The 15,945-nt window shown below is 46.6% G+C and overlaps 1 protein-coding gene across 1 annotated transcript; it reads right to left on the reverse strand.

Annotated features, from left to right (window-relative positions):
* Nucleotides 1-6,750: 6,750 nt before the first annotated feature.
* Nucleotides 6,751-15,941, reverse strand: ATPAF1 (ATP synthase mitochondrial F1 complex assembly factor 1; the record flags this gene model as incomplete). The annotated part of the gene is made up of 9 exons (XM_008950095.1): nt 6,751-7,240; nt 8,180-8,287; nt 8,870-8,965; nt 10,371-10,418; nt 12,051-12,101; nt 13,508-13,570; nt 14,836-14,886; nt 15,419-15,527; nt 15,859-15,941. Coding segments are annotated over 9 exons (804 nt in total), but the record flags the coding sequence as incomplete, so codon positions are not given.
* Nucleotides 15,942-15,945: the final 4 nt, after the last annotated feature.

Here is a 15,945-nt window from a genome sequence, read left to right on the forward strand (position 1 = left end):
CTGGGGCCAGGCTCCCGCGTGGGCATGTACAACCGGGGGTGCACCCCACGTGTGACGTTTAGGGGTGTCGCAGGGAGGGGGGGAGGCAGCAGCACAGCCCCGGCGCTCACGGTGCCCTTCCTGGCACAGCTCCCAGGGGAGGGGAGCAGCCCAGCCCAGCCTCATCTCGGCGAGATGAGATGCAAGCGTTGCTGGAAACGTCGGCAAACGGTTTGGCTCTGGGACAGTTCTAGTAAGGGAAACGTTTCTAGGCTTTGGTTAAATGTGTGTGAAACTCAGGTTCAGCCAAGCATTTGCAGACAGATCAAGCTGGGGATCAGAGTGCGGGGGGGAGGGGAGGCGGTAAGGAGCAGCTGGAGTCTGAGAAAGAAAACCACAGACTCAGCACCCCGAGATGGCAGGAGGACCAGCCACTGGGTACACTCCTCATGAAGCAGGAGGGTTTAGAATGAGGATTTCTTTTCCTGAACTTCACTTGGCTTCCCCTGCTGCTGCAGCCGTGGATTTCCCTTCTGACCCCACACAGACTACATCCAGCAGTACGCATCTCTGCGGGATCTGGGCTCCTCCTCCTGCAACCGGGCTTCTCAGCTACGGCTGGTGCCAGGGTTTGTGCTTGAGGGACAATGTTCAGAGGCAGAATTTAAAAGGAAAGTTACAGGCCCAGCAATGGCAAACACCCTCGATTTGTGATTTACATCCAGGAGCCTCCCAGAGCAGTTAGCCAGGAGGGAGCTCGGCCTGGGCCCTGTGAGGCATCTGCCCTCCTTTCCTCCCTCTCTATGTGCTGATTTAGTGTGGGTGCAACAGAAACTACATTTCACCTCCAGCAGCATCTCATGAGCATCTTCAAGACATTGAAGGGCCCACTGCATCAGGCAGCATCTGCTAGAAGATCACTTTCAGCCAGACCCAGAGAGAGCTGGGGCTTGCACACCTAGAGGCTCTTTGCTTTCCTGCCTGTCCCTCTTTGGGATGTGGCTGAAGGGCAGGCCACAGATGAAGCGATGGGAGAAGGACACACCAAGGGCATGCAGGATTCACCTGTGCTTGGCACACACTGCATCATGAGATGGCTGAGACGTCTCACATGTGCAGCATGTACCTGCAGAAAAGATAAAACCTGGAGGCAAAGTACCCTGCACACTCAGCTCCCAGGGCAGGAGAGGAGCATGAGCTGTCAAATTCATCTGCCTGGCTGCTTCCCACCACTCCCATCCTCAGGTAATTCACTGCCAGAACCCCAAAAGCTCAGCTCTGCGTGTACCTCCAGCCCAGGACCTGCAGGCTGATTTATGGAGGCAGAGCCATTTCTTCATCAGCCTTGCCCGTTCCTGAGAGAATCTCTCATGGGCATTGCAGATAGTCTTAGGTCAAAGTAACACCCCAAAAATCAGGATCTGGCTCAAGTAGCTCTTCCAGGCTGCTAGCAAACCAGCCCTGTGCCTGGCTCCAGCAGGTTGAAGGTTCAGGCACTGATAGCAGGTCCAGTCTTTTTTCAGCACCTGGGGGACCATGCCCAATGCTGGATGCTCCCTGCTTGCACACCTCAGCTGCCCCACATCCTGGCAAAGGCTGAGCAACGCTGCTGTCTTCCACCCCAGGGACCGGGCAGGCACCACACGCACACCACCCCAAGGGCTGCAGGAAACCATAAAATACCCTCAGACCTCAAAAGCAGAGGTCTGTGGAGCAAATATAACTGCCAATAGCTAATGACAAGCCAGGAGGAAACTTTCTACTGAAACCCCAGCAAAAACTGGGCACAAATCCAAAACTCATGGAGCTTGGCTGTATAGCAAAGATCCTGAAGAGGACTCATGGCCAGGATTTACATCCAGGCAAGATGCAGCCAAAATACTTAGAGGCAAAATGGGGTCCTCCCATGCTCAGCAGTCTCGAGCCAAAGGAGAAGGGCCAAGAGAACAGCACAAAGGCTGAAGTTGCATCAGCTGTAGCCCCATGAATCCACAGGGGTGAGCAGCACCTCCTGATTAGGGAGTTACCCCTTTGTACAAGGTTTTGGAAACCTTGCAGAGCAGAGACCAAATAAATCTTGGAGCTTCCTGGGGTCCCAGCTGCCAGGATGGCAGGCAGGGGTTGTTTGGGAGAGAGGAAAAGGTCCGAGGGGCACGTTTGGGGCAGGAGGGATGTGTTATTGTGAAGTGGGCATTTGTCTGCCCTGGAGGAAGGAAGCGGGAGGGCTCAGCCCCGCTCCCGAAGGCAGGTGCGTGGCTGAATTTATCAGGGGGAAGGAAGCAGGGAAGGAAGCAAGCCCAGAATGCTGGATGGCTCCATCAGACCTCACAGGCAGTCATGGAAAGAGGTCAAGGTGGCAATGCAGCTTCAGGGGGCTTGGCAGGCCACAGCTACCCCGGGGGATGGGTGCAGTGAGGCCCCCACCAGCTGAGGCACCCAGCTGGGTTTCCCCTGGCCATGCCATGCCCTGCACCCCATGCACCCCATGGCCCAGCATCACTCACACCAGAGAGATGCCTGCTCCCAGGCAGGGTGGGAAGGCTCTGCGTGCCTGTGCAGGACAGGACCCAGCAAAGGGAGCTGTGGCTTGGCTCCACTTATTCCCAGAGAGGCAAAAGGCATGCCCAGAAAAGTCTCCTTCAGCTACGCAGGACCAGGACCAGCCAGTTCTGCTCTCTGCTCCACCGAGTCCTGCATAAGCTCGAAGAGACGGAGTGAGAACTTCCTCAGCCCTGGATCAGAGGCCACTGGAGTCTTGGCATTTTGTAAGGCACAGGGAAAAAAAGCAGGCACAGATGAAAAAGCACTGGAGTCAGCATTTTAAGTGATGGTAGGAACATCATCCTTCAATCTGCACTTCCTTGATTGCCACAACGGCCACCTTTCATGAGCCAGGGTGTCTCCCTGACTGGTTTCCTGCTGCCAGGGAACCTGACAGTGACAGGGCTGGGTGGGCAATCCAGGGCTTTGTGACACTGATAAGGAAGAGCCACTGGCTGCAAAACGTGCTCCACTGCTCCTAGAAGGAGCTGCTGCCACGTCTCTGGGCTGGGGCTCTCTTCCAGCTGGAGGCAGACCACAGACAGCATGGAGAGAACGAGGTAGCTCCATAAAGTACCTGCTTCAGTCACCAAGTCCTTGCTGCAGGGACTGAAACCTACACGGGGTCATGGGGAGACTTGGGCTTCTCCTCCATCAACATGTCCACTTCAGGGCTACTAAAGACAGATGCATCCAGCTCAGGAAGACACTGGCCCACAAAATGCTTAAAAATCAGCCAAAGCGACCTGAAAAACAATTGCAAAATGTTTGCCCTCCCCAGGGCAGCTGATTAGGATCTCCAATACTCTCCAGTTCTTAGGGGAACTGTTGGTCTAACTCGGTGCAGCCCACCAGGTTATCGACCATATAGGAGCAGCCTGAGCATCTAAAAGGGTTTTTAGCGTAAAATTCACCCCAAGCTCACAAAGCTGAGCAGACAGGCTCGTGCAAGCTGCATGTGTGCCGGTAGCTCAGAATAAAGAGACAAACCTTCCCTCTAGTGGCTGCAGGGCACAGAAGCCTCACAGCGGCCTCCAGATGAGTTACTCCCCTGGCAGCAGTCAGTGGGATGGAGGATCAGGCCTGGATTTCTCTCGGACCTTTTTATTATGGGTCTTTGCCCCACTTTCAGCCTCCTGCCCACCACAGCAGCAGTCAGCACAGATCCGAGTGAGCTATTCAAGTCCTAACTGTAGCACAAGCACACATGTTAGCATATATATTACCAGAAGTACTAAAAGTTTCCACTTTCCCACTTACAAATTAGGAAGTTCCATTTCCACTGCATCAAACTTGCAGCCTACAGCTGAATATTCAAACAACTTCGTTTTCCATGACCAAGATGCTTTGGTTTGATGATGCAGCATCTCAAGACTACCAGGACATCTCATTTGATAATCCATATTCCTACACGGCTGTAGGAAAACAGATTATAATCTGGATGCAGCTCAGACAGGAATACAGTACACGAAGGAGCTGTCTGAAGCTTCCTGGCCTCCTGGAGAAAACACAGCAGTAATTTTTTGCAGGATTGTAACAAACACCAACCCCAGCAGCAGCAGATCTGGGAATACCTCCCAGGAGAGCGTGCCACTTCCAGTTTTGTCAGCCCTCTGCTATCTCCCTGCCAGCGCACACACAAGTCTGGGCAGCTTTTTGGTGCCCTGCTCCTCGGGGAGGGGGAACGCAGCGCCACATCAGCGATGCCAGGTCGGGTGCTTCTGTGCCAAGAGGTGTCCCCCCAACACCAGGCAGCCCTTGCTCCCTCCATCCATCCATTCCACCTCTGTGGGGACCAGAAAATGCAAAATGGCTGCAGGAGGTGGGATCAGCTTGTCCCTTTTAAAACCATTCCCATGCGTGCAATGCAAGACAGTTTCCTCTTCTTGACTTTGCCATTGCTGTCCGTCTTGAACCCTGGAGACATCCTCAGCTTGGGGCTAATCACATCACAGGCTGAAAAAACAAAACCACTTATAATTACAGGTAGCAAATGCTACAGTCTTTACTAGAGACTTTAGGTTTTTTTAGGCTCAGAAAGAAGGCCAGGTGATTTAGAAGCCTTGAATTTCCCTCCTGTTACCCATTATTCATCCAGGGATGTTATGTTACAGCTATATTAAAAATTAATAGAGCAACTTCTACTTCTTCAAAGCAGGAAGTGAATAATGAGCCAAAACTGCCCTTATTTCAGCTAAGGGAAAATGATAAATGGAGCACGAATGCAGTAAAAGGAAAAAGGCTCTTTAATAAAGGTGACTTGCTGCTCAGGTTATCACAGCCCTATCCACATCCCCTCTGGTCATTCTCCTCAGCACGTGCTCACAGACGTGGCACAATCAGAAACAAAAGGACGGCGTTACCAAGGAGCAAGTTGATCTTCTTGCAGTAAAGCCCCAGATGCAGCTCTTTGAAAACACCTTACAGCTCTCTGAATGGACCAAGAGCACATTCAACCTGTACAAGTCACTGCTAAAATAGACTTGAAAATAAAACCTTACAACCTACTGTTAGTGCTCAGCTGAATGCTGTTCATGTCCAAAAAATGAGGAACTATGGAGCGAGTGTGTTAACAGCAACAGGGTCCTACAGTTACAGGAGACAACAGATTGTGCAGGAGCACATCTTCACATCTGATCAAACCTCCATAGCTGGTCATGGTTAAGGATAGCACAGAAAATCTGATACCAGCCTTGCCGAAAAAATTGGTTGTCCTCCAACAGCGGGACAAGCTGTGTACCCTTCTTGCCTCTGTTTCTTTGGCAAAGGGGGGATTTGATGTGGATCTGGGAAATGGAATCATAGAATCATTTAGGTTGGAAAAAAACCTTTAAGGTCACTGAGTCCAGCCATTCACCTAGCTCTACCAAGTCCACTGCTAAACTGTGTCCCTCAGCACCACATCTACATGGCTCTTAAACACATCCAGGGATGGTGATTCATCCACTTCCCTGGGCAGCCTGTTCTGGGGCTTGACAACCCTTTCTGTGAAGAAATCTTTCCCCACATCCAACCTAAACCTCCCCTGGCACAACTTGAGGCAGTTTCCTCTTCTCCTGTTGCTTGTTCCTTGGAAGAGACTGACTCTCACCTGGCTCCAAGCTCATTTCAGGAGTTGTGGAGAGCCAGAAGGTCTCCCCTGAGCCTCCTTTGCTCCAGGCTGAACAACCCCAGGTCCCTCAGCCATTCCTCACCAGACTTGGTCTCTAGACCCTTCCCCAGTTTTTCCCAGCTTCACTGCCCTTCTCTGAACATGCTCTAGCACCTTGATGTCTTTCCTGCAGTGAGCGGCTCAAAACTGAACCCAGTACTCGAGTCGTGGCCTCCCCAGTGCTGAGGACAGGGGGAACCCTCCTGTGTCCCTCCTGGGAAGCTGTTGGCCACCCTCTGTGCGGCGGTGGCAACGCTGGAGTCCCTGCTGCAGCACGCCCATGTCCCCATGTGCCTCTGCTGGGGAGGAAAATGAGAGAAGCACAAAGCATGAATGCCTTGGGATTCTGCTGTTGAAGGCAGGTTTGAAAAACCAAACTCGCTGTGGTGCGTACAGACCCTCACCAACGCTGCCCTGTGACAGCAGCTATCTGTACTCATACTGGCACATTTCTTCCCCCTGCCCCGAGCCATCAGTGAGCAACTGAGAAGTTGGTTGGTGGTTCTCTCTGTTACTATGTCAGTCAGTCCATCTTGCTTTTATTATGGATAATGCCTTTCCCAAAATGGGAACAAGAGCTATTTTCTGTCCCTCCAAATACCATTTGTAGAGCTGGCTCACTACATGTCATTCTATGAAAAATTAATTCTATAAAGAAGGTAATAATTCCTCTACACTATTAAAAAATAAACCCATGTTTGTAATATCCTACTCCTCAAAAAAATCTCCAAGACAGAAACACAGCAACAGGATAGAATTAAAATACCCACTAAAAACGAAATTCCCAGAAAAAAAAAGTCTAGTCACTCTGGTTTTTTAATTGTGAGAAAAACGCAGGCCACCGTGCACATCCGTGTAAGGAGCCTCACACACAAGTAACAAAGAGGAGCCTGTTTTGGACCATTGGTCCTGTTCTTTTTTTCTTGCTGGACACGGCTGTATAAATTCCACACAGATTAAAAAGCACTGGACCATGCAATTATAATGGTGGAGGGCATTTAAAATGCATTTAGTGAGAAGAAACGTTGGTTGTTATCTCTCTCCTGATGTCAATATAGTCCATTACGTAACTCCTCTACTGTCACTTCATTTCAGATGTCAAAAATCCAGCACCCAGTGACAAGTTACAGGTCAGCAAAAGGGCTCCTTCTGATGAAGTCCCACTGAAGTACAGGACTCCATTTTGGCTGTTAGTTATTGTCCTTCAAACGGCCCAAGTCCTCATCTTGCATCAGTGCCAGGCAGCCTTGACAATCACATTCCCAGGATGTCTTCAGATCCTTTCTGTAGCCAGCCCAAACGCATCAACCAAAAGACCCAGGACCACCCCAGCTGGGAAGCCCACTGCCTGCTGCTTCAGCCCCAGGTCAGGCTCTACGGCTTGTCAGAAACCTGCCCAGGTCTCAGTTCTCTTCCGAGTCCACTTTGCTCAAGCTCTGCGATAACTGACATGTATTTAAATTCACTAGATCTGTGGTTGAAGGTCTCCACTAGTTCGTAGGTTTTGGAACGGTCGGTGGCATAGAAAAGCTGCACCTGGTTGGCCAGGCACTGTGCTTCGTGGACCACCTGCGAGTTACAACAAAGAAGGTGTTACCATCTGGTTTGGGTGTGCTTGAGCATCCTGTGGAGAAAGAGTCTTTAAACTGCAGTCCTGCTCATCAAATGACTCAATTCCAAGTCACCCTAGTTTAGCCAATCTCTTGAAAACCCACATCCCTCCTGCTCCTGACCTACTCTGAGCACCCTGCCTACAAACTACTCTCCCGCTGAGCATATACCTCAGAGGTCAAACAGGTCTTTCATGATGCCTGCCCACTCCAAGGCACTGGAGATGCACTGAAGTCCCATCTCCCCTCTTTTTTTGCACAAGTTCTATTATTTATTCTGAGACACAACAGGGCAAACACATCACTGGTGACTCCTCTGCAGATCCCTTCAGAGCTGGTGTAAGTAGGTCAGTTAGAGGTGGGATGCTCAGTCACCTTGTTCCACCACCAAAATCCCCAGTGCTATTAGTCCTAGCACCGTACTGTTGCTGATCTGCAACCAACAGTATGCCCACACAGAGAGAAAAGAGCAAAGCTGTGCAGAAACCAAACACAAAGCTCTGCAGTTCTCCTGATTTGACAAGTAGCATTATGCTTCAAAACAGTTTTACCTTTTTTAGCAGGTAGCAACAGCTTTCATTAAATTTGCTTCTGTTAATAAGAAAACCAGGAACATTTCTGTGTTGTTGTGTTTGGTTTTTTTTAAAACCATAAACTGTAATACCAAAAATAAGAGAAAAAAACTCCAACAACAACAGAGTGCATGAGCTGAAGTCACCAGCTAGACAAAGACTGATTATTTCCTTCTACTTTTGCCTGATATTGAGTAGGTGAGGTTAAGTAAGACCATCCTCTGGGCAAAGGTCATTCAAAGACTTCACTTGAGTGTGATTTTAATTGAAAACAATAGGAGTTGCAAGTATAAAAAGAAGGAAGCCAATGAACAGATTTCTCTTACCAAGAACTTGGAGTCCATTTCTGCTGTCATTAGTACTATCCCTTTTTCCTTCTGCAGCTCAGGATAATGGTACAAGACCAACTGGCTAGGAGCATTTTCACCTTGGGTCTGAGGGAGAGAAGAAACCTGTCAGCATCCCATAAAGAATTTCAGCTCTATTGCAGATTTGGAGGCTCAATCATGAAACTTTTCACATTAACTGCTATCAGAGGCAGTAACTTTTCAGGGCTTAAGGGTCACTGCTAATTAAAAGTTCACTATTCCTGGTATTTACAGAATGGATTTTCAGAGTTAGGGTGTTGGGGTTTTTTTGACTCAAGACCACTCTGCATCTGAAAGAACCCACGATTTCCAGACACTTCATTTTATAGCTCATTTCATCTCAATGCCAGTAGCTTTCATCTACTCGTATTTTAAGTAGCTTGCACAAACAGCTCTAGCTTGACTCTTGCTTCTGTTTTGAGACTGACTTGTACCTCATTCTCCTTTAGATTAGAGAAACACTTAGTACTCATAAATTTACTAATTTATCCACAATTAGTTTACCCACAATTAATGGCAGTTTTTCCCTCATAATTCAAGTTAAGCTCAACAACCTGTTTTTTAAACTGATTTAGCAAATATTGTATGCTGATATTACAAACTTCCTAAACTTCCATTTTGTTGGAGCTTTTTATTTCAACCACTCACCTGAATGTTTATTAGCGAGGTGAAGTGTAATTCGGTTCCTGACCACTGCCCCACAAAGAACTCATAGCCTTCTTTTCTTGGCAAAGCATACAGAAACTGCAGAGAAATTATAACTTCTAAAAAAACCTCTCTTTCATAGAAGAAAATGATGCCTGCGCCATACTGGCCTCCAGCATAAATGCTTCAGTGAGAGAACCACAACAGAAAAAGGGAGTTTCATTGCCCCACCAGAAGCAATATGACAGCAGGAACCAGACTTTAAAGCAGATAAGAAACCAGCATTACCTTATCAAGATTATTTCACTAGCAAATACATTGGTCCATAATTTTATCAGTATTATGTGAGATAGGAAAAGGAAAGGAAAGGAGAGTGGAGAACATTCAGACTCTGGCCTCTTCATTCACTTCTAGAAAACTAACAGTAGAAATGGTCAAATATAAGGAGCAACTGTAGAATCATTTAGGCTGGAAAAGACCTTTAAGATCAAGTCCAACCATTAACCCAGCACTGCCAGGTCACCACTAAACCATGTCCCTCAGCACCACATCTACATGTCTTTTAAATCCCTCCAGGGATGGGGACTTCACCACTGCCCTGGGCAGACTGGGCCAGGGCTTGACAACCCTTCCAGGGAAGAAATTTTTCCTAATATCCAACCCAAACCTCCTCTGGTACAACTTGAGGCCGTTTCCTCTTGTCCTGTTACTTGGGAGAAGAGACTGACCTCCACCTCTCCCCAACATCCTTTGAGGGTGTTGTTTCTCGAGAGCGAGAAGCTCTCCCAGTAATAATTCAGAGTAGTAAATCCTGTAACATCACCAGCTGTTCCAGAACAGGCAGCAAGCATTTTCTCTCTCAAGACTGACAGCCTGTTCAGCTCCATAGCTTTGGGACTTGTTCAACCATTTTCCCCACACTGAAGGAACAGACAACATGGGAGCAGAAAAACCTGCAGGATACCCGACTAAATGCCAGCACACCATACAGAAACCCACTAAAAGCTGGAAGTAACTTTCCAAGCTCCAAACAGCTCGGGATGCCAGATATATTTCACCCTGTTGTTGACAAGTGAAATACAAGGGCACAATCCAATAAAGTCCCTAACTCATATCTACAGAAGCACTCCTTTCAATGCAGTAAAGTCCAGCTACTTTGTTTTCATAAAGGGATGAAGCATTTAATTTTGTCTCAGCACAGGGAATTTGCAGAAAGCCCATGCCTCAGCACACAAATTACTGTAAAAACATACTACTTGCATCAGAAAACAATACTAGTCCAGCAGCATGTGGTGCAAATCCAAAGAAAGGTACCCGTTGGGTTGGCAGCTGTTCTGCAGTTTTAACTCCAAACACTAAGACAAGCATTTGAACACCTGGATTTTACTAATGGGGCTGATACAATGAGTCTGAACAAAGGAGGGTCAGAAGTTCATGAATTATTAGAGAGGAGAAACATGACACAGGTTCACATCCACGCACTGTGATTCTCTGCCATACGTACCGATGGACATTTCTGGGCTCTCCTCCATACTAAATCAAACTTCTCTGCCTTTGGGGAAGGAGAAAGAGAAATTCAATTTTTGTAATGCAAAACTGGATGCGAAGTTACTCAGAATCACCTCATTAACCTTTCCAGGTTACAGCTTCCCTCTGCAGAAGGTCTCACTGCAGCAACAGTGAACAATGAGTGTGTCGAAAAATGTATTTAGTTTTTAGTTACCTAAATACTATCAGTACCTCATTTTAACAATGCTGGCTCTAAGGCACAGCAGCAAACTCCTTGGATGCAAAGCTTTATTCTTCAGAGGTGAGGGGCCCACACTTCAGGCTCACGTTACATCCTCTTTCAGTAACAGCTCTGCTGCATCGCATGGTGGCAACAGTTGAGCAAGATGACATATTCCTGGCCCAAAACTGTGGATTTTGCATCATAATCACCTTTCTTCAATATTAAAATGCAGTCTAAGTATTTAATCAAATAACGTACTTATTGCTTGGGTTGATACTAAAGCCACAAACATATTTGGTCAGCCCTGATGAAACCTGACAATCTCATTCTCATGTTCTCTCCATTCTCCAAAATTTTTTGCCTGCTTTTCTCTTCTCTTCCCAGCACCGCACATTAATACCTACTCTGAGGTGTTCAAGAAAGAAAACGTGCCATTCATCAGCACAGAATTCCTCCATGTGTGCTTCTGAGCACTCAGAAATTACACAAGGCCTTTCTTCCAGCCAACAAAAAGCTTCTGGCCAAAGACATGTTTTTTTCTCTCCCTCCTCAGTAACACCATGAACTTCTTCCTAACGCACCTCGGATCTGGTTTGCATTAAAGCCTTAAAAGCCTCCAAAGCTCCTCTAAAATGTTGCACCACAGAACAGTGCCAGCCCCACTCATGAAAGACCTACACCACCTTAACTGAAGCCCCTGCCTTTGGCCCTCTGCTCCAGTAAAGGTGCAGCTGAAATTATTTTCACAACACCCACGTGTTGGTAAAACAGAAAAACAAAGCTGCTCGACCTCAAATCAGACGTTGCCATTTTCAGAGCACGCAGCGCTTCATACATTTAGAATACAGCCTCCCAGCCACTCCAGCTGCAGCTCAAAGGGCCAAGTACAACTGGAAATCAGACCCCAGGTCTAAATGAGGTTTCAAGAACTCAAGGAACACAGTTCATGCCCAGCTGTGAAAAGACAGATTTAAGAGATCAGGATCACACAGACTCTGAAGCAAAGAATAAAAAGAAATCCCAAAAGTGGGAAAAAAAAAAAATAAAAAGCCCTTTAGCCTTACGCAGATTAACAACAATTAACATCTGGTAAAGCTTTTAGGAAAAACAAGTATGATCTTATCACAGGAAGCAATTGCAATCAAAGACAGTGCTGCCAATCATTTTAAATGTATGAAAGAAAGTCCTAAGTGATAAGCCACGTGCAAGTTATTAGGCAAGTGCAGAAAAAGTACTAGATTTATTGAGACTGATGTGAGGTAAAAAAGGGATATATATTTTTTGGGGAAAAAAGCTTTCATTTGGGGCAATAAGACCACTCAATCCAGAAAGTTTGTTCTTGAAACCCCATTTTCCTTCAGTGCTTCCTTTTAAAAGCAACAGAATTACAGTTATAAAGGCAAGCTTTGCACACTGGCCTTGTATGTGCGTAGCCACAAGGGAACTACTTACAGGAATGACAGCATAAACCGTATCTTTTCCAGAAAAATACTGACTCCAAATCTGTAGGAAACAAAGGAGATGAGTTACAGTTATAATCCAGTATCTAGCAGTAATATTAAATGCTTTAAAACCAATTCGTCAACTAATCTTTGTAAGAACTTTGAGAAGTCATTTTTCTGATCAAGCTCAACTTGCCTGCTACTGCAACATGCTCCTCCTCAGGCTCCAAAGCACTGGTACCACACAGCAGATTTCAGCTAGGTGACAGAAATAAGCAGCGGGCTCAGAGGTGACTCAAGACCTCCTCGACACCAGACGCGCTGCTTACATTTGTCCCAACAATCACACTAATGATTTCTACAGGGTTTGAGTTTTGTTTGCTTTTAATAAAGAACATACAAACCATTTTCAACAGAAGACAAGACTTGGCATAATATTCCTCTATGTTGACAACCTTTTTCTTTGCCACAGCAGGATGGCAATACCTACATAAAAGCTCAAAGTCCTTAATTGAATGGACAACTACAGACAAAAACCCCCAAGTTCAGGGCTTTTCCAGTTGCTCTTCCTCAGCCCCATGTAACTAATGAGAGTTGTCAGTAAAATGTTTAATCAATGAAACAGAAATACAGGAACCTGAAGGGTGCTCATGAGTTACCAAATCCACTCCCTGCTATAACTGGTGGCACACCATCCCCTGCAGAGCACACAACCACGTCTGTAACGTTCTCTGCTGCCAGGAAAGCAGCTAGGTTTCTCCTAAGTTCTGTCAGAAGGCTCCTCACGTGCTGCTCCCTTGAAATGATCATGCCTACAGAGTTTCTTGGCATCCAGTTCGATAAGGAAAAAACATCCAACCAGATCCACCTCAGGCTACATCAGAAATGGGCAACAGATGTGGCTTAGAACCAAAAGGCAATACAGTGCCCAGCCAAGCAGGTATCAGGGAGGATAACTTGATTCATGCTGTTCTTCAAACAAGCAGACAGAGCCACCCTCACCCTAACCAACTTCAGTACAAGCATGCAGGCTCCCGAATGACAGATAAAGCAAACAAGGGTACAAGGTGGCAAAAGCTTTTGGTTTATTCCTGCAAAACAGACGTGGCACAATCTGTATGAGCTACTGCTAGGATTTCCCTTTACCTGGCTCCAAACCTGATGGGAGCTTACTAATGCCGAGTCAACTGCTACACACTAAATGGCAACAATAAGAATTAAGAGTAAAGAGAGATTTTGAGCAATCAAGTACAGATATATTCTTCATCAGGCAAGTACATCCCAAGTGGACTTACCCAGCTGGAGAAAACAATCTTCTACTATTGACAGGCACGTGAATGGGCTTTTCACAAATGCACATCCATATCTGTTTCTTATTTTTCAGTCTAAGTGAAATTTCCACCCTTCCCTGTAAGTTACTGTTAAGCACAGATACAGAGCAAGCTTCATTCCATTAAAATCCATCACCTGTTTTATCTCGTCTGCTGATTTTTCTTTCACCATCTCAACATTAAGAATTGAATCAAGCGTCTGCAAGAGAAAGCATAAGGAATTTGGCATGATGACAGCTCTCACATGCAGGTAAGAATCAAGAATGAATGGATGAAATTACCAAGAACAAAAATCAGGTTAGAGGAATTCCATTGCATTTACAGTGTGACTTAGTCCTCTGAATTGCCAAAGGAGCTAGGAAATCCTAAGTAGTAAAACACTGTGAACTGGATTCACGCCCTGAGGCAGAACAGAGAACATTCCATCAGGACACAGAACAAACTCTGCTCCAGCTGCGCAGCTCTCTACTGGAGCTGAAGGAGGAGCTGCAGCTTTTCACCTTCAGCCCTCTCAGACACATGCTCTGCTGGTGGATTTACACAAAAAGCTTGCTTTAAGAATGTGGAAGAGAATCCTAGAAGCATTAAGGTTGGAAAAGTCCTTTAAGATCAACAAGTCCAACCAGCAACCAAACACTACTACAACCACTTAACCATGTCCCCAGGTGCCACATCTACACATTTTTTTGAACTGCTCCAGCGAAGGCAACCCCACCACCTCCCTGGGCAGCCTGGGCCAAGGCCTCACCACTCTTGCAGGGAAGAAATTTTTCCTAATATCCAATCAAAACCTCCCCTGGCACAACTTAACCCCATTTCATTGCTTTCTGTCGCTGGTTACCTGGGAGAAGAGACCAACCCCCACCTCACTCCAACCTCCATTCAGGGAGTTGTAGACAGCAATAAGGTCTCCCCGCAGTCTCCTCTGCTCCAGACTAAACAACCCCAGGTCCCTCAGCCGCTCCTCACAAGCCATGTTCCCCAACCCCTCACCAGCTTCATGCCCTTCTCTGGACCAGCTCCAGCCCCTCAATGTCTTTCTTAGACTGTGGTATCCAAACCAGACCCCAGTACTCAGCTGTGACCTCACCAGTGCCGAGTATAGCGGCAAATAAAACATTCTCTTGTCCCTCTGCTGGCTGAGCTCTGGAAATATAACTACACACTGTAAAGGCAGCTTAGCCCTTTCCATTTACTGCTGGCAGCATTCAGTACAGATCCCCAATCTAGCAGCAATATCCAGTGTGTCAAGGTACAGGAGAATAAGGTCCAGAGTGCTGGCAGTTTTAAGACTGAACATGATCAAAACAGTAAGTGAAAACCTTATACTCCAAATGCATCACAAAGCAAATTAGCCTTATGTTAGAGACCTTGGCTGAAGCACTGATGGTAGCAAGAGAAGTTAATCTACATCCTTAGTTTGCCAGCATGTCATCTCCTGGCACTTCAGCTTGTTCCTCTTACCTTATCTTTTGTGAAACCTCCCTTTGATGTCTTTGTGCCCAAGCCTTCGGCCTAGAAGAAAACACGCTGCTTTAGTTTTCATGGCTGATGCTTGACTACCATTAATTTGCCTTCCCTGCCGTGCAGAATATGCCAGCTGACAAAAGGCTTCTGAGTAGCAGCTCAAGTTTAAGACACATGAACATCACTGCAGTGCATTTTTAATAAAGTATTAGAATTAAATACAAAGATGAATAACTTAATGTACATTTTTTATTTCAAGGCCAGAAAGGATTAGTTATTATTGATTGCTATTACTAAGTATTACTGAACAGTTTTCTTGCATTCACTAAAAAAAGATAAATGCAAGATTATGTCATTCTATTTGGCCAAACTAATCTGGAACTAATTAAACACTTAATAGAATTGTCTAAAACAATATAACAATATACCAGAATACAGAGTGATACTTTTAGCCACCAGAAAGTGAAATTCTGGGACTCCTTACTAACAGGAATGCTGTATGTTTGCAGCATGACGTTGATCCTATAGAAGTGCCATTATGGCTTTAGTAAATGTTGGTTATAGAGAAGGTCTGTCTTGCCTTTTGCTCCATGCATCTGATGAATTCTCCTTGGCTGGAAGATCCCACAGGCTGCTTCTTCACTTCGTTCCTCTTTTCCATACGGGATTCAAACACATCTGGACTGGATCTGAACCGGAAGAGGGGCTATTAACAGTACTGGGGGATTAACATCGTTTGGCCTTTTAAAGTGTTTACTGTGATACTGATTCGCGTTCTTAGATTAAAATTTTTATTTCTCGTTAGTGAAACGATCTCTCATCAACCAGTCACGGGGGGGTGAAGACACACAGGACTCTTACGGAGGTGGCTCCAACTCCATGTGGATTTGAAGGCAGCATTTGGCCTAAACGGATTAATTTTGCCACAGGGGAACATAGCTAAAACCGACCAGTCTCCTCCCAAAACCCTCGGCTCGCCCCGCACCCCACTTCCCGTCCGCCAGGGCGCGGGGCCCGCACCTCCGCAGCTCCTGGATCTTGTGCCGGTACTTCCCGTAGAAGGGGTTCTCCTCCAGCGCCGCCTCGCCGGGGCCAGGGCCGGGGCCC

Source organism: Merops nubicus, unplaced genomic scaffold (genome assembly GCF_000691845.1).
Source record: "Merops nubicus isolate BGI_N331 unplaced genomic scaffold, ASM69184v1 scaffold36551, whole genome shotgun sequence".
In the NCBI taxonomy this organism is placed as follows: domain Eukaryota; kingdom Metazoa; phylum Chordata; class Aves; order Coraciiformes; family Meropidae; genus Merops; species Merops nubicus.